Below are 26,898 nucleotides of genomic sequence, written 5' to 3'. Positions count from 1 at the left end.
ACCCTGAAGGTGGCCCGGTGCTGTGAGTGTTAAAAAGAGAGCAGAAAGACTGGAGTGGCCGCCCCTTTCTAAACCCCCACGAACAGAACGTGTCCTGACTTTCCTAGCACTTGCTCTCACTCATGCACTCCAGACTCTGTTTTCGGTCCTGCCCTGGGAAACAGTGTTCAAAGGGGGGCTGCCTTTTGGACCACATCCTCCTAAATGCCATCAGGGTGAAAGATGATGCTTGCAGTGAAATACAACTGAGCTGAGTCCAGGGAACTGGAGCCTGGGCAGAGGGTGGGTGAATCTGTGCTTAGGGACAGACACATCACCCAGAGGCCACAGAACCCAGAGCCAGGCTGGAGAATCCAGGGCCATAGCTGACCACAAAGGCCTCCTTAAACCAAGGCTCAGCCAGGATTCTGGATGAGGGCCAAGCAAGAGGGCATTTAGCAAAGGAAATGGGTGCTCGCATGTGTTTCAATTGCTGTTTCATTTCCAAAGATGCAGCACATAGTCCCCAGGGTCAGTCAGGGTAGGAGTTAGAACAGGGAAAATGGGGGGTCACTCGCAGGCACTGTCTCCCAGCACCAGGGCCTGGGGACCCCAAAGTGCTCCTTGTTTTGCAGCAAGTGTAGAGGGAGCTGCAGAGGATCTTCTCCCTGGAGCTGAGTCAGCCGCGGACACCACTGAACAGCGTGCCAGAAATGATTACCACTAATAATAATAAACCACAAAATGGGCTTAATTGGCCTTTCTACACTTCTCTAAACACACCGCAGATGCTTTCTTGGCACCAAACTGACCTTCATGATTTTCTTCCCCTGGGAAATTCTGGGCTAGAGGATGTGTCCCTTAGCAGCCTTTGGCAGCTTGCAGAGAGAGGCTGAGAGCTGCAGGGGCCATGAGGCAGCATCTATTCACAGCAGCCTTGGGACTCAAGTGCATGCAGAAAGAATAACAGAAAAGCTGGGGTCTCGGAACATTTGACAACTTCCAAATCTGCTTACTAGTTATTTCCCATTAATAAGTGAATCATGTACATGCATTTTCAAGTTGCCATAAAAGCACAGTGTAAAAGCTAATCCCTCTCTCCCCCCACCCACACACACACTCTATACTTTCTCCTGAGGCTATCCATGGAGAATCTTATCACCAGACTTTGGTGCCAAGAATGATCACAGTTCCTGAACAAGTCTCTAATCTGATTTCATTTCAAAGCACTAAGGAGTTCATCCCCAGTAATAAAGGTGTGCTAATTGTCCTTGGCACACCTTGATCCCACCAAATATTTTCCAGGTTCTGTGGGCCCATGTATTTGATACTTGACAATTTTGTCAAACTGAGAATAAGAAAACTGGCTGGAAAAAATAGGGAAGAAAAGGGTATTTTTCAAGGATTTAAATCCCCAATTCAAGGGCCTCTATATTTTGCTATCTGTGCTAAAAGAGACCCGTATTTCCAGGAGCACCCAAGTGAAGATGGCTGGTAAACAAAGGCAGTCTTTCTGAAAATGGCTGCCTTACACGGAAAGTGAGTCTCTGTGATGGGAGCATAGGCGGAAAGACACTGTCTCAGGCCTGCCTTCCGGGGCTGCATCACCCAACCCAAGGCTCTAGTCCAACATGCTGGCACAATCAGCACACCAGAGTTGTCAATGCCCACAACTGCAAGAGCCAATCCCTGAAGACAGCCCACTCACTCTCCCTCATACCATATGTATGTGCATATAAATTTTTATGTGCATTTAAATATTTCTGTGGCAAGCAATGATAGCATTGGATGAGGTTTTATGACCCTCACAAGCCAGTCCATACTTCATACATAACAGGCAAACTTCAGGCTGTATATTAGCATAATGCTAATAATAAGCTGGGGTGGTTGGAGGGAGAGTTCCTAAATATGTTTCTCATTATATCCAAGCCACATCTGTAGCCACCTGTAGGGCACAGGAAGACTTGTCTCAAGTTTAAGTTCCCAGAATTTAAAAAAAAAAAACTTCAGTAGCCACAGCTGTCCTGTGTTTCTACATTTGGTTTACTTTGGGGAGATGAGGACAGTGTCCCCCAAATGAAGTCATTAGACACTGCCCACATGCTACCATTCACATATGGAAGGCCTCCGCAGGCAAACACAATTTCATAGGTCCACCAAAGGCAGTTTGAAGGAGTCTAATCCCCATACAGTAGAAAGAGAAGGAGCCAGGAGCCTGGACCGTTGACTCTATTTCCCCAAGGCTGGATGATCTGGGGTAATATATTCCACCTACACATTTCAGTTTCTCCAAAACATGAACTTATAATCTGTTATTCTCAGTTCTTCTGAAGAGTGAAAGTCACCCCAATTGTCCCAGGTTTTCTGGTCCCACTGTGTCTTATTCCTCTATGTATCTCCTGAATAGACTGCTGATCCATGCATCCTGCTAAACACTCACAACAAAGGAAGCAGCACATTCCTATTAGGGTGGGGGTCTGTCAGGGGAAAGTCTACCGTCCAACTTGTTGTTCAACATGGGCAAGTAGGCACGTGAAGGTAGTTCCCACTTTCTGGGGTCAATACAACCATATCACATCCTGGTGGACCTAATAACCCTATCTGAGATCAACAGGTCACAGGGTACCCAGGATCATGATTCTTCAGAGCCGACTTTGGTAGAGAAATGCTGTATCCTTGTGTGCAACCTGGTGCTCTGAGACAGATGGGTGTGACAATATGCAGCTCCTTCATCAGTGCTCTACCAAACTTGGATTGCACCTTTTTTTTTAATACTGTCCATTTTCTGTAACTTTTCCTCCTTTTGAAGGAGCTGACTGAGGCCTGGAACAGTAACAGTTTCTCTGGCAGAAAGGCCTACAGTAGCATGCGGTCAAAGCTCACTGAATGAGAGAAGCGTCTCTCCAGTAAACAAATGAACCAAGTTGGCAGTGCCTCCATGTGCCTCCAGGGACCAGGAGATCACAGAGAAGCTGAAAAGCTATCCTTAGCAGAAAGGAAACCCTGCTTTGGGTGAGCATGCATTACTTTTTATTTTTTCACTGAATCACCATGAATTATAGAATTACGAAGTTATTCATGAATTAGTTGCAGACCTGCAAAGTTCTAATACTAATCCCAGTTCTACTTCCCTCTACCAATTATCTCAGTTTCCCTCCTAACCCCCAGGCTGCCTCTGTGGCAGTCACTTCCCTGACCCACTACCCTAGTGTTCCCTTCCTTTATTTATCCCCCATGCCCCAGTGTCAAGCTTCCTACTGAAGACCAGTTTCTCCTGTTCTTTGTCTCTATTGCTTTTGAGCACCTGTTATCCCCCTACTACGTTTCTCTATATCCCACATATGATATCATTCCGTGCCCGTTCCTTTCCCTCTGACTAACTTCATTCTAACTAACCTCTCCAGGCTCATCCATGTAGCAGCAAATTGCATGGTTTTATCTTTTCTTATAGCCAAATAGTATTCCATTGTGCATATATACCATAGTTTCTGTTTCCAATCATCTGTTCTTGGGTCATTTAGATTATTTTCAAATTTTGACTATTATGAATAGTGCAAGCATGCATTTCTGCAGTGCTCCGATCTAAACCAGACCTCTATTCTATTCTTCCAGTGTAATAGTTTGTCAAATTATTGTCTCCTTTATTCCATGCATTGTTTTATTCAAACATTGCCCTAAGATGAGTCACACTTACTATCTTCCCCTGTAGATGGAAAAAGGAGACCTAAGGATGATTAAAAACCTGCTGAGATTTGATTTAGGAGAGGGCATTGAAACCAGAGTGCAAACCCATAACATAAACTGATACTGTTTGCCCTCTTAGCCACTGGGGAATCCTTTGCTTCTTTTCATCCAGGATTCTGGTGTGAGTCAGTCTGTCTTTTGTTTTATCAAGTTGGTTAAGGAACTAAACTCCAACAGATACCATAATGGAGACCATAGCATTTTTCAATAGTTCAAATAATATCATGGTCTGAAGGGAAGTCAGATATGAATATAATATATATGGCCTGAATATTTTAATCCTCATTCCCTAGCTCAGAGTTTGAGTATACTTTGCTGCAAATTGAAACAAAGAACAACAATTCCTACCTGGATTAATTCCCCATATGATTTCAAAGTTCCAGTGTGGTAGAAGAAAACAAAGATCCTGAACAAAGATCCTAAACTTTCCCATGCAAACTTTCTCATGCGTGTTCACTGGCACTCCAAATAGCCAGAAATTCCTTTCTAGTAGCCCTGGTTCTTCTAAAACAGAGGTGACTGAGGACTGCAAAATAAGATAGAGTTTGAAAGTGGCACCCCAAGAACCTCACTGTAGACACAGTTGAACTCACAGGCTGAAGGTTCAAGAGTGAATATAGGGGAGGAGTACTTCTATATTCAGTACTAAGTCCTCCTCAGTACTCAGTTCTAACATGCACACAAGATCACAGTCAAAGGTATGGAGTCAAGAGAGTGACACAGGCACCAAGTCATGAAGTAACACCTGGAACTGAGCCCCAAAATACTGTATTTCAGTTAGGCATTTCCAAGAGAGAAAACTGAGGCAGGGAAGGTGATTATAACATGAGGCCAGCCCTGTGTATCCACAGACCAGAAGTAACTCTTAAACACCATCTTCCTAGGACCAGGTCCACTGAGAGGCTGCCTCTCTTTCGATTTATAAAGAAAAAGCTTGAATTTGGGGCTGAAAAAGGCAGTATAGAGGGTGACGTGCTTGCTTTGTTTATGGTCAACCTCAGTTCAATCCCCAGCACCACACATCTCGAAGTACCAACAGGAGGGATCCCTAAGCATAGAGCCAGGAGTAACCCCTCCATATAGCCAGTGTGTCCCGTCCCCCCCCCCCATTTAAGAAAAAAAAATTTTTTTGGTTTCTGGACCACACCCCAGGGTGCTCAGGGATTACTCCTGGCTCTATGTTCAGGAATTATTCCTAGTGGTATTCAGGGGACCATATGGGACACTGGGGGTAAAAAAGGGGTTGGCCTCATGTAAGGCAAATCAAATGCCCTACCTGCTGTGCTATCACTTCAAGTCCCTAAAAACATTTTTAATGTTGAAGTTTTAATTTGGAAAATGAGGTCTTAGCTTTTAAATTGTATTAAAAATAAGGTTGAAAAATGTAAAATGTCACTTTACTTTCTGCTTATTAGTATCTGGGTACATTACCACTGTATAAAAAACAAAAATATAATAAGCTACTCTCTAATTTCTCCTTTTCAGGCCCAGTGCCAAGTATCCCCATGCTAGGTGGGAGAAGCAACTCAGCAATGAATTCTGAGCGTAGAGACAAAGCCTCATATTATGAATGTGTGTTCGGCTGGGGAGGATACTGGAGAGAGAGGATCTTGCAAAGTAATCAGGATAAAAGCTAAAACTCTGACTAGGTCCTACTACTTTAAATACAGGCAATTCCTCCTCACTGCCAGCAGAGGGCAAGTTTCTGGGACGAAGTCAATGGAGCAACAATTCAAAAATAAGGAAGGATTCAATCCCCAGGAGAGCTCCAAGGAACAGGGGCCAGGAAGTGCAGGGTCCGTCTGGAAATCATCATCTCCTGGGACACACTGACTCGGGGGTAACTGAACAATTTGTTCCAGGTCCCATATCATAGTTTTTTCCCACCAGGAACTAGTTCCCTCAAAGAAACTAGAAAAGGGGAGAGAAAATGAATGTGAGATCAAGACAGATGCCAAGAGAAGAAATCAAGAGCAATGGAGACTTGAAGATGGAGAGACAAGAGGCCCTGGGTGGAGGAAACGTGGAGGTTGAAGGAAGGAGGGCAAATGCTTGTGTGACAGCCACATCCACCTCAGGCCAAGATCCAGCTCCAAGTTGGCTACTCCTGGCTCTCTTTAGGAAGCGCTCACTGGACACAATGTGATTATCCAAACTCAAGAGACAACAGCATGTAACCAGAGGCTCTGCAGCATCCATAATACATCAGGTGCCCCAAGGAACAGCCTCTGGAAGAAGCACTTAGCAAATTGGTTCCCTAGAACATTGTCCAGACTCCCTAGTAATCCAAAACATCAGTCTCAGCCCAGAATCTATCATGATTAAGTTTATTTACAGAGAGTGACTTGAGCATGGCAAAAGCCAGACTTGAGGGCCTAAAGCACAACCCCACTGCACACTCCCTCGAGGCTCTCCTACTTATCCCTGCAGAAATCACTACCAGCCATCAAGGGGAAATGCATTTTGCAACGTAACATTCCCCAGAAAGATTCTGTGGCATATGGAAAGTGACATCATCTGTGTGTGTGCCCAGTTTATTTAGACTGCATCAAATTAAATCCAACACTGGTAGGGGGAAGCATGCCTGCCCAACTCCACCACTCTCTTCTGTGTGCACTTTAAATAGACCCAAGCCAGGCCGCATCAGTGGAACAGAGAGAGAAACCCGAGCCCCTGCCTTGCTCAGCTGTAATTAGGTTAATGCTGGAACACGATGAAAGCCATGATTTGGCATGAGGGTACGGAAAAGGGGCAATCCCTGCCCTTACTCTCCCATCCTGCCCACTGTCACAGTCACACAGCCGGTAGCACTTACCCTTTTTCCGGGCCTGGGCGATGACCTCGGCCGCACTCTTGCTCATCACCCTGGTGACGTACAGGGGACAGTTGGTCTGGTTGGCGATGGTGATCGAGCGATTCACTGCTTCAGCCTCCACCTACAAGACAGCATCTGAGTATGAGAAAAGGGCCCAGCTGGTTTCCACTCCAGCAGCCCCTCCACCCACTGCACAGCTGGTAACAGTGGGGCCGATGTGTCCTCAAGACCCCTGGGGCCCTTAGGGCTTTCCTAGTGTCACTCACTATTGATTAGCTGTCATAAAAGGGAAACACACCAGTGTGTGTGTGTGTGTGTGTGTGTGTGTGTGTGTGTGTGTGTGTGTGTGTGTGTTCCTGCTGTCACTCTCAATATTGATTAGCTGTCACAACAGGGTGTTCCACCCTGGTCCTGTTTCCATAGGAAACACACGGTGGGAGGGGGGGTTGGCAATGTAGAACCAGGATGAAACTTGGAACTTGCTACCAGTTGAGCCATCTACCCCACTCTGGACCTTTTTTATTAGCAAGAAGGAAGTGTAGGGAGAAGGTTTGGCCATCCTCATGGGCTACTCTTGTCTAAATGCTGGAGGGGACACTCTGGAGATACTCAGGGGATCATATGCAGTACCAGGGATTGATCCATGCACAAGGTGTCTTCGCCCTGACTAGCTCTCCGGTCCCTGGACCTTTTTTAAATGGTTCCCAACATTTGGCCATCATTAGCCTGGAGGGTATGAGAAATGCAGGATCCCAGGCCCTGCCTGAGACCCAGAGGATCTGGGCAGAGGACCCAGAGATATGCGCTATCACCACATTAGGCAATGTTATGCTTGTTAATGTTCAAGAACAACTATTCATACACACTGCTTGCTCTCATTTTGGTGTGTTTGCTTGACTGGTCTTGAACCCAACGGTCAGCAATGTGATGTGCAGGGTTCCTGCCAAATGCCCACAGCGATGCCAGCATCATCCACGAACAATGTGGTCTCACAGGGCACACAGCAGGCTACTTCTGTGAAAACCAAAGGCCTCTGTCTTCGAAACATGATGTATCAAGTCACAGGCTGGTACCAATGACCTCTGGCAGGTGCAGGGAGAGCTTATTTCACTAATACCTAATTCTTTAATTTTGATGCTCTGGTGACTGGTAGTCGAAGACCACAGAGATTATTGCTAAGCACATCATCAGCTAAGACTTAGCTCAAATTCTATCTATCAGAGGAATTAGCAACTGAAGAAGGTGAAACTGTGGAACAACGAGGTCCCCTCAAGCCCACCTGTTCCCTCCCAAATCCTTACAGTTTAACTCTGTAGAGGCAAGGGACTGGCTTTAATTTGGTTTTTATATCTATAATGCCCCACCCTAAACCGCCCCCAATGTAGAGTCCAGTGTACAGCGGGCATTATAAAATGTTTACTGAAAAAAATAAATGACTTCATTTTAGGTTATTAGTTAAAATTAGATTCTTCCATACAGAGTTGCTATTTTCATAAGAAATAACTGAATCATCTTAGCTAACCAACTCTGCCAGAACTTGGCCTAGAGTTGAAATTCTCTAATTGCATTAACTGCTAATCTAATTTAATAAACCAAGACAATTCATTCACATTTGGCCTCTTGGATATCAACTGTGTGAGGAGAGATGTCTAGAAATTCAGGGGCAAACCAAAAAGAGCTCTTGAAAAAGCTCATTAAACACTGAAATGTTTTAAATTCCTGAAATAGCTGAGAGGTCAGCCCTCCCTGTCCTTGGCCCAGTTACAATATTTCTGGCCCCAGTAACAGGGAGCAGGAACCCTGTAGTCACCTCCGAGGTCTACAGAGCAAAAACAGAATTTTGCCAGAATCCTCACCTCTTCTCAGTGGTGAGATATGCCCCCACACTACATCAAATATACCTGGGGGGTGAGGGGGCACCTACAGGCCAGAACCAAGACAGACATAAGCAAAACAGGAAGAGCAAATATTCTAATAAGGAAGCCAGTAGAAAGAAAGTGCCAGTCCTATCCAGGCCCATCTCAAAAAGCCCAGCTTCCATCCACACTGGTGCAGTTTCACTCATCTACCAAGAGGTGAATTCTCACCACAGTCCTGCCCCAGTCCCTCACAAGGTCTAAGTGAAGGTCAAACCCCGAGATTACCATGTTAACAGTGAAGGTCATTTAAATTCCCTTCTCTCTCCCCATTCACCCAGAGCTATGGAGAGGGTGACTCTTGGTTTCAATCCATAAATATGAATGGCTCTCACAGAAGACAGCTTAATAAATAAAGATACCATTTGCTCAGAATAAAGCTCACAGTAATTTGGGGTTCATTTGTCTCTGCTTTCTGATTTCAAAAATGAGGGCCCTGGGGTCCAAAGTAAAAAACAATCTAAGAATACATAAAGTGCCAACACACCAATAGCATTAGTACATGCAATGATGTCAGTATATTCAGCAGTACTGGCACACACAGCTATGTCAGGGTACACACTAATATCAGAAGATACAACATTGTCAGAATGCACAAGTATCAAAATACAATAGTGTGAAGACATACAACAGTGTTAGGACACATAAGTGTCAGACACACAACAGTCAGGACACACCAGTGCCCCTACACATGTGTCAGTATAAGACATAACTTTTGTGGTCCATCCCCCAGCTCTTTATACAGCCCAGTTACACCTTCCATAACACCTGTTAGAAAGCTCCTTCACTGTCAAAATCCTTCATCAACCTCAGCTCGAAGTCCCTACTCACGTCCCAATGTCAGCCTTGTAGCTGCAACTCACCCACCACATTTCATCCACTCTATTACTTTCATCTTTTCTTCCCAGCTTATCCCAAAACACTTTTATCAGGAACAATCTTCTCACTTCCCCTCACACCCAGATGGCCCAGCATCTCTTTGGCCCTAACTCATATTCAGGAAACCCTTTTACAGTGGGGTGGTTTCTAGATCTCTGTATTTATTCTCTACCATTTCCTTTTCTCCACAGACTATCCCGCAGGTTGAGCTCATGCGGTGGGTTCTGAAGAAAAGCCAAGAGTGGCGGGACATCTTCAGTGCAGTGGAAGCACAGCCAGTCATGACACTAGCAGCGGTAGAGGACACCATGAAAAAGCTTCTAGCCCTGCATGCAGTCAACTATGAGACTATCTGTGTTGGCAGAAACTCCCTCATGGCCTGTGAAGTTCAAGTGACCTAGAAAATGGTTTTGGAATTCACTCAATTAATAAATAAGGTTTAATGCAAAGAATCCTGGAGTCAAACTGGAAAATGACCACAATGGTCAAGGGAGAAAGTGTCAGCTGGTGCCTGGGATTCACAGGCCACAAGGATGACTTCTCAGAGCAGCTCAGAATATAGTAGGTGCCTCCGAGAAACTGAGGAATCTGGAAGGCAGATAAAGGAGAAAGCCATACACACATACATAGAGAAAGAGCTCCTGGGAGCATTCTTGCATCTGCCAACCCCCAAAGGAGGAGAAGGTGGGGATCTGAACTTCTCAGTGTACCAGCTGCTATGAGATGTCTCCTAAATCTAATAAGGGAAAAGCAGGATTAATTTCTGAAGCCAAAGCAGCCACCACAACAACTGTCCTCTGAGGGTTCTTGCTGGTAAATGAGCCCAGGATGGGTCCTCTGTGCTTCCAGCTTTGGTGGGATCAAAGAGGATCAGAAAGAAGAGGAAACAAGTTCCTAGAACTAGCCCATGTTGCAGGGAAAATGACATTAGCTCTCCTCAGAGCAACTCCATACCCAGTGGTTCAGTTCAAATAGGGCAGGTACCCTCAACCAACTGGGTAAATAAAGCCCACCACACAGTATAGGCTCACTGGCTGTGGGGAAGAGGCAGATAGTCTACTTGTGCATTTGCACACCTGGCAAGTGGACAGGTGTCTGGGGAGCAGGTGGGCCCTGAACCTTCTAGTTCTCCGATATGGGAATATTCTGAGTTCACATTGTGAGGTTTTACTCCGGAAGCCTCAGAAGTGACACAGAGACTCCACATCAAATCTCTGGCAGTGCCACAAATGTGAGGGGACACAGTGGGCTTCTAGATCTGGCCACACAGCTCACGTGCCTTGGCTCCCTGGAGTTATGTGAAGGATACTCTGCTGTATCTACCTCACAACTGTTACAAAGAATCCGTGGAATTGTCACACAGTCTGGTACTCATGGTTGCTCAGGAAACCCCACTGCTGAACAGCTCACAAAGAAGCCCACAGAAGCCATGGCATCCCTCTATCTCCTAAGTCCATGTGGCACACAGGCCGAGTCCCAAACTACTTCAAGATTTAAAGTCGAACCAAAAAAGTCTAGAAACACTGAGGGCTTTCTGAGTGGGCACTGTCTTTCCTATGCCATCGTTTTATCCTTTGGTTTAATCTGGGTTAAATGATTAAGGTGGTCAGGAATCAGCTGTGAAAGGAAACCAGAGTTAACACAATCACCCAGACAGCATCGAGAGCTGTATGCGCTTCTATTTGGGTTTATACTCATGTTTATTCGGGTTTACACACAGGCCTTACAAATCTAGCTCAGAGCACATCAACTGTGAGTCTTTCTTCTTCTACCCCTCCCTCCCCCTCTCCCTCTCTCCAAGCAATCACTGACCACCAGCCACGGCTGTGGCATGAAGTTCTCTGTGGCCAGCACAGAAGCCTCCACCGCTCTCAACCTTGTGCTGGCCACAGTTCAGTCTTCCACTCCCATTTAAGCAAAGGGAAGGTTAGGTGACAGGAGGTCTGTATGTCCATGGCCCATGGAGATGAAATTCAGATGAAATTCATCTGGAGAAAGAAAAATGTCCCTGGGATCTAAGAAGATTCTGACGAGACCCCTACATGAGCATGTCTTTGCATGTGTATGTCTATATATGGGCATCCATGTGCCTCTAAGTATGTGGGGGGGTGGGCATCCATGTGCCTCTATGTGAGGGGGCACCTGTGTATGTGTATATATAAGCATCCATGTATATATTAGCATATGAACATCTATGTGTCTGTGTCTATGAGCATCTGTGTGTATGTCTGAGCGAGCCTATAAAGTACCTATATTTGTGTCCTTGTGTACCTATACATGTCAGTGCACATACATGTGCATCTCCACATGTACATATCTGCATCTGGAGGAGCACTGTGCATCCATGTCTGAGTATCTATATATGTCTATAAGTGTCTGTATGAACTTGAACATATGTGTCTGCACGTGCATCTGTGTGGCATGTGCATGAAAATGACAAAATTTCTAATGTTTGCAAAATGTTCCAAACAGCTTTGGTTCTTCGCCTTTTTCTCCCTCTTCTTTATGTCCCTTCTCCTATTCCAACATCATCAAAGTCCCCAAAGTCTTACGAAAAAGACTGAAATTGGGGCTGGTGAGGTGGTGCTAGAGGTAAGGTGTCTGCCTTGCAAGCGCTAGCCAAGGAAGGACCGTGGTTCGATCCCCCAAGCCAGGGGCAACTTCTGAGAGCTTATCCAGGAGTAACCCCTGAGCATCAAAAGGGTGTGGTCCGAAAAATCAAAAAATAAATAAATAAATAAATAAATAAATAAATAAATAAATAAGTAAGGCTGAAGTTGATGCCACCTAACCCACTCAAGCAGCCTGGCAGGTTCACTTTCCAAATAAGTAGGCATACTCCTCCTCTTTCGGATGCAGAATTTAACATGAGCACTTCCCAGACTCAGTCTAATTCTGTGGCTCCATAGCAGTGGTATTGCTTCTAAGCAGCCCCTCCGTTTCTTTCCAAAAGGAATCTCCTTCCTCTTAAGCTTTACATCCATAACTAGCTTATAAATAATTAGCTGCTTTTATTAGCTGCTCAATAATTAGTGAAACAGAAAAAACATCATGGCTGACCACAGCTGACTACTTTGCAGGCCCCAGTCCCTCTGCCATCAGTGTAGCATGTTCCCCTATATTATGGGGATGGTAAACAGAGCTTTTAAATCCTTGTGACTATGTTTTGGTGACCAGGAAGATTTGGGAGGCCCCAAGTTATAAACCACAAACCTCAGATTGCAGGATACTAATAAGGCACTGGCTTCTGTCACTGACTAAGAAACTCAGTGACAGAAAGAAAAAAATGCAGAAAAGGTGAGCCGCACTATTCCACTCATTGTTCAGGGCTGCCTATTTAGACACACAGCACTTAGTGTGTCTAAGTGTCACTTAGTGACCCAGCACTTCCAGAGAACCCATACCCAACAGCCGAGAGGCTGCCCTCCATAGCACCAGTGTGGCATCCTCTCACCTCCTCGGGCCGGCTCAAAACATGTCCCTCAGGGCCGGTAATGCCCAGATCTAAGATCCTCTGCTGCTCCTGCAATGTTGAAGAAGACAAGGTCAGGAGGTCTGGGCTGCACAGGGCTGACTGCTGGCATCCTGGGTCTCACTTACTCATGGGAGACAGAAAATCATAGCTGACCACTCACCCCAATGCCTTGGGAAAATTCTGGAACCCACCTAGGCTGAGGTGGCTCAGTTCTAGCCTCTCCACATGGCTGTGCTCCCTTGGGCCAAGGCCACTCTCTAGCCCCAGGCTACAGTGTAAAGGTCTGTCCGGCCAAGAAGAGCCGAGGTTGGAGTAACTGTATCACAGCTCAGAGAGAACTGCTTCCCCATAGAGGGAACTAGCTGCATGATCAGGTGATGCCACTGAGTGGGACTCTGAGTTCCCCACGCATAACTGAGGGAGTCCCGGTGTCACTCCTGAAATACTCAGTTCAGCCAGTTTAGGTCTAAAGGCACAGTGCCCCAGGCCTAGCAACTCAGGGATATTTGGGCACAGCCATATCCAGGGATTCAGTGATGTTTGGGCACACCCTGCTGCCTTTGGGGGTGTCCATGTGGTACCAGCAAATCAAGTCCTCTGAGTGCCAACCCACTGAGCTGCTTCCCAGCCCTCCAGAACCCAACCTTTCCCTTGCAAGTCATAAAGCAATTAAGGGAAGAAAGCCAGACCTCTGCAATGATGTCGCCGTTTTCTGCATGGACTTGGGCGATGGCACCAATATCCCGGATCACACTCAGCACTTCATAGATCTGAGAGAGGGGGAGAGTAAGATCAAAGGCAGGCAATCATGTATGTCCAGCCATACAGTCATGGTTCTGTCAGCCCCCTGGACTATTTTTATGAACCTGGCTATTTAACCAGGCCCCAAGAGCTGTACAGAGCAATAGAAAACCTCGCAGTCTTAACGGTGGGCAGCAGAACCAAGAAGGATATATATTAAGGAAGCCATGAGAAAAACCACAGCCAGCTCAGTACCCACCCCCCCCACACACACACACACACACTTCCCAGTAGATTTCAGAACTGCTGGAACAAAGTCCTGGGGGCCTAGGCCAGGGCACATACACTCTCTAAAGGAATGAAGCCAAGGCATGAATGGTCACAGGAAGCCACCTTCAAGACCACAGCACCAGTGCCAGTGAGTTTGTGCCACAAAGTAGGTTTTTCTTACCTGGGAATCTGTTAGCTGGAAGCGATCTTTGAAAGCCATGTACACAAGGAAGGAATTCACCCCTAAGGATAAAACAGAGACAACATGTGACTTCAAATAGATATGAGTACATCAAACAATGATGAAAAAATAAGCAAGAGTTAGGGGCCAGAATGTAGCGCAGCGGTTGGGTGTTTGCCTTGCACCCAGCTGATCCAGGAATGACCTCAGTTCGATCCCCGGCATCCCATATGGTACCCCAAGCCAGGAGCAATTTCTGAGCTCATTGCCAGGAGTAACCCTTGAGCGTCACTGGGTATGTATGGCCCAACCTCCCCCCCAAAAAAAGCAAGAGATAAAGACAATAAAAATGTGTTGAGACATATAAAAAAGAGGAACACAGAATAATAAAGCTTATGGAGTAAAAAATAAATAATATGTCCAGGTGTATTCGTCCAAGTTTTCTAAGTTTCAAACTGTTGGAAAAACAAGTTGTCCATATTTCTACACACATCTATATTCCCAGCAGCTTTCTTCACAAAGTTAAGAGGTGGAACCTAAGTGTCCCTAAACCAAATGTGATCTTTCCATACATACAATGGATATTTTAACCTTAAAGATGAATTAAAACTTCTGACACTTTTGGTACCACACCAATTACCCATATTGAAACTATTATACTAAATGAAATAAATGTCAAAAGGACAAACTGGCCAGTCATATTAAGTAAAGATCCACTTACTTATCTCATTCATGAAGACAAAATTTAAAAGAGATATTACAAGGAACTGGGACAATAATAGAATAGAAAATTGCTGCTTAGTGAATGTAGTTTCCAGTTGGAAGATAAATTCAGATACATGCTGGTAATGGTTAGGCACCAACATGAATGTGTTTAATGCCACTGAACCCCAAGCTTAAAACTGATCACGGGGAGGGGGGAATGAAAAAATAGAAGAAAAAAAAAAAAACATCTGTGGAGGACCTCGAGCGCTCCAGTGGGAGGGGGGGTGATAACTATGTACTTCAAAAAACAAAACATCAGGGACAAAGTGATAGCACAGAAGGTAGTCTGTTTGCCGTGCATGTGGCTGATCCTGGTTCGATCCCCCAAGCATCTCATATGTTCCCCCAATCCCTGCCAGGAGTGATCCCTAGCACACAGCCAGGAGTTAGCCCAGAGCAAGCTGGGGTTGGTTCCAAAACAAAAACAAACAAGCAAAAAATATTAAGATCAATACTCTTGTAAACATGTGACCTAAACTACAGTAATTCTTCTTTAAGTTTTAAATGAAAACAAGCAAAAGCAGACAGGCTAGAGAGATAGGAGAATGGGTGAAGTGCTTGCTTTGTATGCAGCTAACCCTGGTTTTAGACCAGTACCACTTACTGAGTTCCCTAGGGACTGTCAGGAATGATCGGTGAGTACAGGAGATGTGACCCCAAAACAAACAAAAAGAACAAGAAAAAAAATTACTCTTCTAAAGTCTGGGGTTAAAGCACTTGCATTGTATGTGGCTGACCCTGGTTCATTGCACATGGTTCCCTGGGCACGGCCAGGAATGATCCCTAAACACAGAGCCAGGAGTAAGTCCTGAGTACAGCTAGCTGTGATCCAAAAATTAAAAGAATTTAAAATAAAAACAGAAAAATATATCAATGTAACTCAATCTATGTGTGGACCAAAGATCAATACAGCATTGGGAGCAATTACAAAACATGTATTCAATAAACTCCAATGCCTGCTTATTAGTTTTAAAAACAAAAAGCACCTATGCTCAAAAGAAATTTGTCATCACTTTCAGATAAAGTGACTACTGGAAAAGAAATTCAACATAATGTCAAATTCTGAAAATAAATGAAGAGGTAACTATTTTAATACAAAACAACTTTATAAAGAAAATTTTTTCTCTACTTCTCCCCACAATTTTCAACTGATTTACAATTAGTTTACAGTTTTATAAACCTTCATGGTATATAGTATAGCTTAAATAAAGCAAAAATTTTACAACAACAAAAAAATGTCCAAAACATTTTTTAACACTAAAGTATCATTCATAATGGTAAAATAAATCATTTACCTGGAAATGCATATAGTAAACATAACTAAACATATAGTAAACAAAACACAACCAAAAAACTAATTAGAAGATAAAATGTACATTATAGTCATTCTTAAAGGGTAAATAAATGCTCTCCTATAATTGTGATTTTCACAAGAAAATTAATTTACTTTGGATAACCTATGTTTTCTTTAATAAACATTATGTCCTCCATGTTAATTTTAAAAAAAAAAGAACATTTTCATTTTACTCTACTAAAGCAACCAGCAAATGTGATTCTCAGCCTGGCATTTTAGAGTTTGTCTCAGAGTCACCAGACCAAACATCTCTGCCCATCGTCCATCACAAAGGCAAACAATTATACTGGCAGCCTTACAGCTTTGGAGTTTAATTCAAGCCACCTGGTGGTGCTGGATGCTGTCTGAGTTCAGAGTTTCAGGGTACCCCACACTCTCAGGCTCAATGCAAGGGTAACAATGACGCCCCTGCAAGGGAACTGGACCAGCTTCATTACAAAGTGAAGCTTCATTTATGTCTCTACATTCCCATGCATAAGAAGGGTCATAGGTTATCTATATTTGGTTACGTGGCCCCTTCATGGTGGAAAGATTCAAGTTATCTAGTTCAATGCCCTTGTGTGAGTCATTTAAAAATTGAGACTCACAAAATGTAAATGACTCATCCTGGATCACACAGCTGGTATGAGGAAAAACAGAGAAATAGCCTATGATTAGGGGGCTTTTGCACCTTATCTGTGGATATGTAGCATAGCCACCCCTAGAAATTTCTCACCTGCCATTTTACTAACAGCTCATGGCATAGCCTCCCTTCCTTAGTCTAGAATGCCAGAACCCAAAAACAAAAGGTTGAGATCCAGTGAGGTCAACATTGACCCCAGTAATCTAGTTTCCCAAAATTTTATGATTGGCAACACTAACTAAAACCATTCAGATTCCAGAGGACAAAGATTCCAGAGATACAGACATTGTCTCCTTGAATCTCACCCCTTAAAATAAGTCTAGAAATGAAATAGTCACCTCAGGTGATTTAGATGCTCCACTTTCTGTCCCTTTCTGATATGCAGTAAGAGGCTACAAAAGACACAATCTTAAGACTACCAGAATTTTCTCTGGGATACGCATCATTATTCTTTGAGATTCTTTGAGATCATTATTCCTAGAGCCTAACTATGCAGCCTGGCTAGTGCACACAATTCTCTTTTACCACTACACTATAAACAGTTGTTGCATAAGAGTAAGTTCCCCTTAAGAAACTTAGGTTCTCAAATCAATCAATGCTCCTGGTGATCTCATTGGGTTAGTTGCCCTCAATCAGACTGAGCTGCATTCAAACCCCTCTCTCACCCTGTGGACATAGGGGTGGGTGTGAATGGGATCTAGAATCACTCTTCAGATCTTCTCTTCATAGAGCAGCGCCAGCTCAAGTACTGGAATGGAAATATCTAGAGCTTCTGAGGTCAGCACAACCTACCGTGGTCCTTCACCAGAGCCTCCATCTCCTCCTGGATGCCTTTATGCCACTCGGTGATATCCACATGCAGAGAGTAGTCACAGCAGGACTTGCTGTCAGCCCATTCCCTCCACTGGTCAAAGGCAGCCAGCAGGCTTGTCCCAGGCTCAGGAATGACGTGGTCAACTAAAAAGAAAGCGATATTTGCATCATCAATCAGAAACTCAATGATTAGTGAACAGTAGCTATCTTCCTTATTCAACCCTCAATAGGGCTTCAAAATCAAGACAGTGATGTCTACAACCAGCTTTTAAAATTCCACTTAAATCCAGCTTACTACTCAAGAGAAAGAAAGCAGAAACTTGGCATGGTCTGCGTACCCCAGTGAAACCATGCATAAACTGCCTAGATCTGATTTCTCAGCTCAGAATCCCTGAAAGCACACACTTTCATGGACAATGAGTCCTTATGGACAATGCCAGTGTCAAATGGCTGGCCAGAGCATTTAAACTCTTTTTTGTGTGTCAATTGCTGCTTGTGAGATGCCATTCCACCAGATGGCAGGGAACTTGAAGACGCTGGCCCAAAGCCATGCAAGACCGAGCCTTTTAAAAGGTCCACAGCATATCCACTCTCTCATCACCACTCACATTTCTGCAGCATAATACCACTTTGTAATTTAAGGGTGATCTTTCATCTTAAAAGTTCAAAGTGTTTTTAAAATGGTGGCTATTGTTACATTATTACTGAGCAAGGCTATTAGAAAGGACTGAGAACTCTAGACTTAGACTGACCTGAAATTGCTCCATCACATAGCAATAAGGTAACTGAATAAACTACTTAATTTCCCCTAACTCTAAATTTCTGTAATGGTTTAAAAGAATACCTGCAATAAACATTTGCAAATGTAGCAGCATATCTATCAATCTTATGCTGCTCCTCTGCTTAAAGGTTCCAGTGTTTTCTTTATTCTTCAGATAGAGCAAAGTCCTCAACAAGTCTTGGTGATCATGGCCAGCTTGGTTCTTGCCTACCTACTGAAACAGTATCAACCTCAAGCATTCTGCTGCACAGTGCCCTCCACTACCCTGGCCTCCCTGCAGTTCCTGCAATAGCTAGCTCCTGCTTTAACACATGCTTTTATCCAACCTAGGTTTTGAGGCGTTCATCTGATTTCTGCAATAATAGGTTTACCCAACTACAAACATGCTTGTAATCATGGTGCTTAAATAAAGATTTATAAACAAAACAAAAAAAAAGGTTTACCAGAAGTACCATCAATCATCTCTGCACAGACACTACCAAAGCTAAAATAAATTGCCTAAGAACAAATCAAAGATGTGCAACAAATGAGATAAAAATCCTGGAGTCCTGACTCCTAACACATTCTGAATCGTTCTTTGAAATAAAATATTAGCTTTTCTACACCTAGGGAAGCAGTTTTTGGTAAAGAAAATGCCAGCACTGGCAATAACAGTGAACTCAGGTTTCTGAAATGGATCAAATCTTGCAGATACAGCTAAATTGCAAACAACTGAGCTTAGCTTTGTACACCTCAAAAATATGGATGTGTAAGCTGAATTTTCTCTTGAAATTTTTCATTTGAGCTAAGGCAGGGGCGTATCTCCCACATAGTGGTTAGGAGGTCAAGGGCCTCCTAACAATTCTTCACCAGCCAAGCCAGCAATTCAGTACAAGGGCCAGAGGATGTTGAGCTGCTCAAGTCCTGTGGTCACTCCACAACACACAAGAGGACTTCAGGGCTATACTTGGGACGCTGAAGGGATCATATGGTGCCAGTGATTGGTTGGGTTGGCTGTTAAGGTTGGCAAGATCCCTGTAATATGTCTCTGGCACCCAAAATCTATCTTATTAGTATGTATAATTAAATGGGCATGCATCTAGAACTGTATATTAAGATAACTAAGCAATGAGGCTGGACATTTCTAATGTAAGCCTGCCTCTACCCGGAAGAGAAGAAAAGAAAAAGGAAACAAAGATGACAACAAAGATAGCAAAAATGATGAGGAAAAAACTATGAAATGATGCCTTTCTAGTCCCCAGTCAGGACAGAAACTGCCTAGCCACTCCCCTGTCTTCATGTTTCCTCTCCCTTAAGCCTCATTTCAAAAGCAGCCAAAGGATTCCTTCAAATGTCTCTTCAGATCCTGTCTCAATGCTGCTCAAGTTCTTACATATCTGTGCACCATCTTTGGAGTAAAGCACACAGTCTTTCCCTGGTTCCTGGCTCTCTTAGCCACTTCCCTAGCTCACCTCTACCATTTCTCATTCATTGGCCTGCCCAACTCCTCCACAATCATTCCATCCTCTGTGGAAACCCATTCTCCTTGTTCTTGACTTAGAGAAAATATCTCCTCCTGCTCATCCTTAGTAAAACCCAGGGTCATATCACCAGGTGTAGTAGTTTGGGTACCAACTCTCCTAGTTTGCTCTCTTTCCCCCCAAAGGGATGCAAATTTCCTCAGAGCACATCCAAGAAGTACTCAATGAATTTTTTATATATAATTTTTTATTGAGATCAATGTGAATCACAAGTCTTTCACAGTTATATTTAAGGTACACAGTGACAGTGCCCATTCCTACCACCAGTGTTGACCTCCCTCCACAACTATTCCAAGCATGCATCTCATAGCTCCACCCTTAGCCCCCTGGACTGCTAACAAGTCCCTTTGGGATATAGCTTGTTGTAGTTTGGATCTCTTGATTCTATTGTTATTGACTTTGTATTGACTATTTAGGTCTGATCATTTTTTATTTCCACTTAATATTCAAGAGATCACTTTGCCCCTGGTACCATCTACTTTTATTTTATGAATGTTTTAATAAATGAGTCAATACCTGTGCAGAGACTGAGATCTCTAGATACAGAGACCTGACTTTATCACCCAGGATGGAGCAGAAGTCTCCCATACACCACAAAAGCACCAACGTGAGAGAAAATGAACTAGAAAGGACTCTATAGTTAATCCCATGAGAATATACTCCAAGGATGGAGAAACCCTTTATCTCTTAGGCCAACGGAATTCTTTTTCGAATGACCCCAATGTTTACTGTGCCTATGCAGGAGGGGAAAAAATAAAATATAAGAAAAGAGATAAAAAGCACAAAATAATCTTTTTTTATCTAGTTTTTGTCGATTTCTTTGATTTGGTGTGGATATTGAACTGGTTGTCTCCATTTCTTTATTTATTTTTTTCTTTCTTCTTTTCTCTTCTTCCGTTTTGTGCTCTGTCATGTTTTTTATCTCAAGACCAGGGCAAGAATGTGGTGCCTATTTTTATTGCTGTAGTGCTCACTGGATATTTTATTCGATACTTCTTTTTATACTGTTGTGGTGTTTCACCTTCCTTGTCCCCTTCGTCTCTCGAACCGAGGATGAGAGCCTCTAGGACTCCGCCCATTTTCGGCATATTTGATTTTTACCCCATCTTACTACTTTTCTCTTCTTCAAACAAAACCACATAACTTTATCTATCTAGTCCTGCCTCCCAATTAGAGGGGGATATAATGGAGGTACCATGACCAAACAGTTGTAAGATCACTAAGTAGTAAGCTAAGCACAGAGGGAACCACTCATTCTAGCAGCCCCGGGGGTGAGGGTGAAGGCTATGGGAGGCAGGATGGGAACAGGGGTGCAGGGAGGACAATTCGGTGGTGGGAATTCCCCTGACTCAATGTTAATATGTACCTAAAATATTACTGAGAACGATATGTAAGCCACTATGATTAAAATAAAATTTATAATTAAAAATAATTAATAAATGAGTCAATGTTCCCAATCAGCTAACAGTCAATCCTGCAAAATCACATCAAGCAGAAGGAAGTGCTCTCCTAGGAACACAACCACATTGCCCTGCTCAGCCCCAAGAATATGCAAGATCATTCCCTGCAAACAGCCAAAGCTCCTCTGACTTGCAGAGCTGAGAGCACACCAAAACCCAAGTCCTAGACATCATCAATAAGGTTGAATTCTGTAGGGCTTTTTGGAACTGGAGAACATGATCTAAGTCCCAAGGACTTAATGAATCTCCCTTGTATCACATCATGTATCATTAAACCATCCACCTCTCAAGTCCCTTCATGCTGTCATGTCAGTCTTACCAAGACATCCTGTCATGTCTGTCTGTCCCTACACAAAGAAGCATTATCAATAACATATATTCTGTTTCCCTAGCTTTGGCTTCCATGTATATCTAAAAACAGCTCCTAGAGTTATAAAATCTTGACCCAGAACACAAAGCAGAGCTGAGGACTTCATAGAAATAAGGATGTTTCTCCCTACAGCTAGTGACATTGCAAAACGTGTCAATGAAAAGTTGTGCATGTTTTCCCACAGTTCTCTATCCACAGCAGCTCTCGTGGGAGGAACTGCTCCCAGGAACAGGTCAGAATGTCAGAGTCACTTCCCAAGACAGCAGAGTCTTAAGCACTCTGGCCTGAAAACATCATGTAGTGAACTCAGTTTTTTCTCAACTTTCCTTAAATTTCCCCCTCAACTTTCCAGGCTCTGCAAGAGCCTGGCATCTATGCTGCTTCCAGCACCTCTCCACTTCTGTAAAACCTGAGGGACAATAATCAAGCCAGCCTTTCCTTTCAGTGAAATAGAATGAGCCCTGAGGTGACATGGGTGGTGAAAGAGAAAGAGCTCCAAGTTGAGGCTCAAGTCTTTTGCTGTCCATTCTTTGGACACTTCATGTCCCCCTCCTAAAGCAAATTTGAAAGAACCTACTCTGCAGGGATTTGAAAATTTAAGAAGTAGAAGAAAAAGGTAGCTGGCTAAATGACACACAATGCTGAATTTCCATCCCTGAGATGAACAACTGAAACACCTTTGTGATTTGGGAGACAGGCCTGGGAATCTGGTTCATGCAGGAACAGAGGCCACATCCTAGTAGAATGACCCAGAATTAAATGCTACAACCAGCCAAAGTGCTGTCATCCAGAAGACATCAGCTATTTCCAAAGATTTTTTGTTTTTATTTTTGCTATTTCTCTAAAAATTGTCAAAAGAAAACCTATATATTTTTTGATGTTTAAGTCACAGATCACAACTTCAGTCATCTAGAACAGTCAATGGTTTTTCATATAATCAAAGTTGTATAACCATCAGTTGCATCGCTTTAGGACACCATCCAAAGAGAAACTGCAACTGAGAGCAGCCTCCTCTCCTTCCATAAACCTTGCAACTCCCAGCAATAACCAAGTGCTCATTTGATTTCTGCCTCCAAAAATTTGTCTGTTCTGACAATTCATATGGAATCTTCAAATGGAAGATCGTCCTTTGTTCACTTAGCATATTTCCAAAGTTCATCAGTGCACTAAAGCATGAACCAACATCTGATTCCTTCTGACTGCTTTGAGAGGTTTAGATATGCTATTTTTATGTTTCCTATGGGCAAAGTGTTATCTCAAGTGTTATTTCAAAGCTCCTCCTTGAATTTATAGACAGTGTACACCTTTGATGTTCGCAGCATTTAAAAGATCCAATCTTATTTTGAGATCGTTGTAGATTCAAGAGAGGTTGTGAAAAATAAAAGTGATTCCCAGACCCTTCACCCAATGTCCCTACTGGTAAGATTCTATCTAAGTTGACTGTGACATCACACCAGAGATCCAACACTGACATGCTCCAGGAACCTTCATTTGTAAAGTCAGCAACTGGTGTTTCTGACTGGGTCTTGAGGAGCCCTTTACATTTAAAACTCAGACATGCATGGCACCACTTCATTAACAGTAGTGCAAGCCACAGTGTCAAGAAAGAAAAATGAGTGAGAGAAATTAAGAGAGATTGTGTGTGTATATGAGAGAGAGAGAGAGAGAGAGAGAGAGAGAGAGAGAGAGAGAGAGAGAGAGAGAGAGAGAGAGAGAGAAATAAAATGCATGCCCCAGAAGCAGGCAAGGGAGGGCGGGTGGGAGAGAAGAGGGAATCAGGAGGGTGAGATGTAAACTAGGAACTCTGGAGGGAGGAAATGCACACTGGTGAAGGTTGCTGAACATTGTATGATGGCAATCAAGCACAATTTTATCTTAAAAAAATTATTATGGGGGCCGGAGAGATAGCATGGAGGTAAATCATGCCTTGCATGCAGAAGGTCGGTGGTTCAAATTCCAGTATCCCATATGGTCCCCCGAGCCTGCCAGGAGTGATTTCTGAGCATAGAGCCAGGAATAACCCCTGAGCACTGCCAAGTGTGATCCAAAAACCAAAAAAAAAAAGATTTTTATTAAAAAAAATTATTATGAACAACCTTGTAACCATATGTTTAAATAAAAAAAAAGTTAAAAAAAATAAGAGGGGCTGGAGTGATAGTATAGCAATGGGGTGTTTGCCTTGAACAAAGCCAACCTAGGACAGACCCGGGTTCCATCCCCAGCATTCCATATGGTCCCCCCAAGCCTGCCAGAAGCAATTTCTGAGTGCAGAGCCAGGAGCAATTCCTGAGCACCACTGGGTGTGGCCCAAAAACGAAAAAAATAAAATAAAATAAAAGAGAGGAGTTAGACAAAACAAAACAAAACAAAAAAACAACAACAACAAAAAAAAAAAAACCACAAGAGCACGGAGATGGGATTGTAGAGATAGCACAGAGATAAGGTATTACCTTATATGCATCCGACCCAAGCACCATATATGGTCCCCCAAGCAAAGAGATATGCTGGAGCACAGAGTCAGGAGTAAGCACTGAGCACTACTAGGTGCAGCCCTCAGACAAATAATAAAACATAGAACTGGCAGTGAAATCTTGACTGCATCCTGATTCCAGACCTGAATGGCTGAGCAGAAAGTGCACTACACATCTGCTACAAAGACAAGCAAGCAGGTAGAGAAGGAGAAATAGGGTTTAGCCAAAGCCTCATAACAGTATTATGCAGGTCAGTAAAAGCAGCTTAGTTAGCACACACCACGTACATTTCATTGGCCATATAAACTATCAGAACTGTCCATCTCCTGCTCCCCATTCCAGAATCATCACTGCCTCTATTCCCACTGCCTGCATTTAACTGTGTGCCCCTGCCTCTCTTTTCACTTTAGATAATTTATCAGAGTCACAATCAAACCATCAGGGGATGAGAGAACATAGACCACAGCTTGCTTAGCCACGTGGCTTCCCAAGCTGGTCTTACAAAGTCAATTCCCAGGTGACCCATTCAACAAGGAATGGCTTTTATTGGAACAGATAAAAGTCTTTGGGAGCCTTGCCTGCCAGTTAGAATACAGTTTTGTTCCAGAAAAAAAGACACAGAGGGAGGAGGAAGCTATGCCTGTACTATGAGGCGGTCCATAAGGAGAAGTAGTGAGGACAGACTAGGCTGTGACACCAGGTGGTATCAGACAGCACTCTGGGCTTCAAATTCTTCGCTGTAAAATGGGGCTATGGTAAGCATCAAACCAATGGGATCTGGTGAGCTGTAAATGAGTAATAGGGGAACTATCCGGGATTACTGAAGAGATGTGATCAATAAGGGTCTATAGAGACACATTATGCTCCTTTACAAGGAAAATTTACCAATATCCTGTGAAGAATTTTGATGCAGAAAAAGTATAAGCTGCCTTATATAAGTAACAATCTGCCTTGTACAATCTTTTACTCCTGCATTGCAAAGTAGCATTTTCTTAAAAGCAGAAACAACCTAGAACCTTGGGCCTAGATATCTAATCTATCAAGCAACAGGACCAAAGACTCCAGCTTTGAGAGTACAGTGTGTGTTTGTGATTGTGGGATAAGATGTAGTTTAGTATACTACACAGGTAATGGTCCAACAGGATAGATATCTAGCATTTGTGTTTCTCTTCTCTGTAACCCCCACCCCAAAATACCACACGGGGGCTGCCCGACAGAAGACATTCAATGAGCACTGCAGAGAACAGACAACATGACTATTTGTGTCTCTGCAGAGCAGGACTGCAAACATCTCTAGTTCTGGCACCTTGGGGAGTCTAACTTCGAGGTCTCACTATGGACTCCACAGCTTAACACGCCATATCTGATAACCCCCAACACTATACCAAAGTCCCTGGAGGCAAACAGCTCTACCACTTTACCCTACATTTGCCAAAACCCCTCACTGACAAGGAATCCACTACCTTAGGTAGTGATCAAAGAAAGAATATTAACTAGAATAGAGAATGGCCCACATCTATCAGAACATGAGAGAAATGGTCAATATACTCAATATTTATTGAGTATTGAGTATTTTCTATGATCCTAGAACTATTCTACATCTCTTCCAGAAACAAATTTTTATCTTTTTGGTTTTTGAGCCACACTCAGCTGTGCTCAAGGTTTACTCCTAACTCTATGTTCAGAATGGGGTGCTGGGAATCAAACTCAGGTCAATCATGTACAAGGCAAATACTGTCTCTCTGGCCCCAAATGTCAATCAATTCTTACAACCGCCCTTTGAAAGAAGAGTCAATGCAGGTCCCAGTTTTCAGCTGAAGAAGCCAAAGACCAGTGAGATGCTGGAACTTGTTCACATTACTAAAAGGTGCTGAAAACCTGACATACAGAAGATGTCAGCATTCAGAAAACAGTCAAACCAAGAAAGGCCCATGGCAGCAAGTCAATGACCATGGACTTCACCAGTGCAGACCTTGGCTCACAGAGATAGAATTGAATCCAAGTATGACCTTGATTCCCTTAACCACCCTAGCTCAAAGAAGAGCACAAGAGGTGATGAGTGGAGAAGTGAGATGCGGTCCTCGCCCTTTTATTTTATAACAGCAAGTACCAAATTCAATAGACAGGAAAGGGTAACAGGTCCCAGGCATGTCACCACCTGCTCTTAACTTCTCCAACCCTCTCTCCAAGGGACATGAGCCAACCCCATGTCTCTGTCTCAAAAGATCTTCATCTGGATTTTCAAATGAGTCTATACCTATAAACCAGTGAGCCATAAGTAAATACTTAGCACCTACCAAACACTGCTAAAATTGGGCAGCCAGAATCTGCTGAGAATATGAACTGGGGCATAAGCCACTGAAAGGCATTTATAAAATAAACACCCTCTAATGATTGATCAGCCAGCTCTGGAGGAAACAGGCCAGTGTCAGAAATCATGGCCTGAAATGTTGAAAATATAGCTAGCAGAGAGGCCTTTGATGTACAGAAACGACCTTTATAGGCCTCAGGTTCCAGCCCAAAATGGCTTCCCCTTCATGAAGCTCTGGAACATTTAATGCAGGTGAGATGCCATTTCCTCACTTCCCAGTCATCCTTGGTCCCCGATTCTGCCCTGCCAGTGGTCTGAAGGTGCCGAGATTCTCCCATTATCTTCTCCACCAACCCTCTCGAACCTCCTGTGCCCTTGCACTGTGACAGCTCACCACATCCTGTGCTTCAGATATTGCTCTCAGATCTGCC

At 43.5% G+C, this 26,898-nt stretch overlaps 1 protein-coding gene across 2 annotated transcripts in view; it reads right to left on the bottom strand.

The window, feature by feature from the left end:
- DPYSL2 (dihydropyrimidinase like 2) overlaps positions 1-26,898 on the bottom strand; it is a 143,564-nt gene that overhangs the window by 17,239 nt on the left and 99,427 nt on the right. For both annotated transcript variants that reach the window (XM_049769447.1, XM_049769448.1), the window contains exons 4-8: positions 17,534-17,698; positions 14,001-14,062; positions 13,498-13,578; positions 12,788-12,856; positions 6,539-6,659 (exon numbers count right to left, since the gene is read on the bottom strand). In XM_049769447.1, coding sequence (XP_049625404.1) covers positions 6,539-6,659; positions 12,788-12,856; positions 13,498-13,578; positions 14,001-14,062; positions 17,534-17,698 — 498 coding nt within the window. The remainder of the gene's footprint in view (positions 1-6,538; positions 6,660-12,787; positions 12,857-13,497; positions 13,579-14,000; positions 14,063-17,533; positions 17,699-26,898) is intronic.

The sequence above is a fragment of the Suncus etruscus genome, chromosome 3, assembly GCF_024139225.1.
Source record: "Suncus etruscus isolate mSunEtr1 chromosome 3, mSunEtr1.pri.cur, whole genome shotgun sequence".
Lineage (NCBI taxonomy): Eukaryota > Metazoa > Chordata > Mammalia > Eulipotyphla > Soricidae > Suncus > Suncus etruscus.
This window is presented reverse-complemented; position numbering and strand designations above follow the sequence as displayed.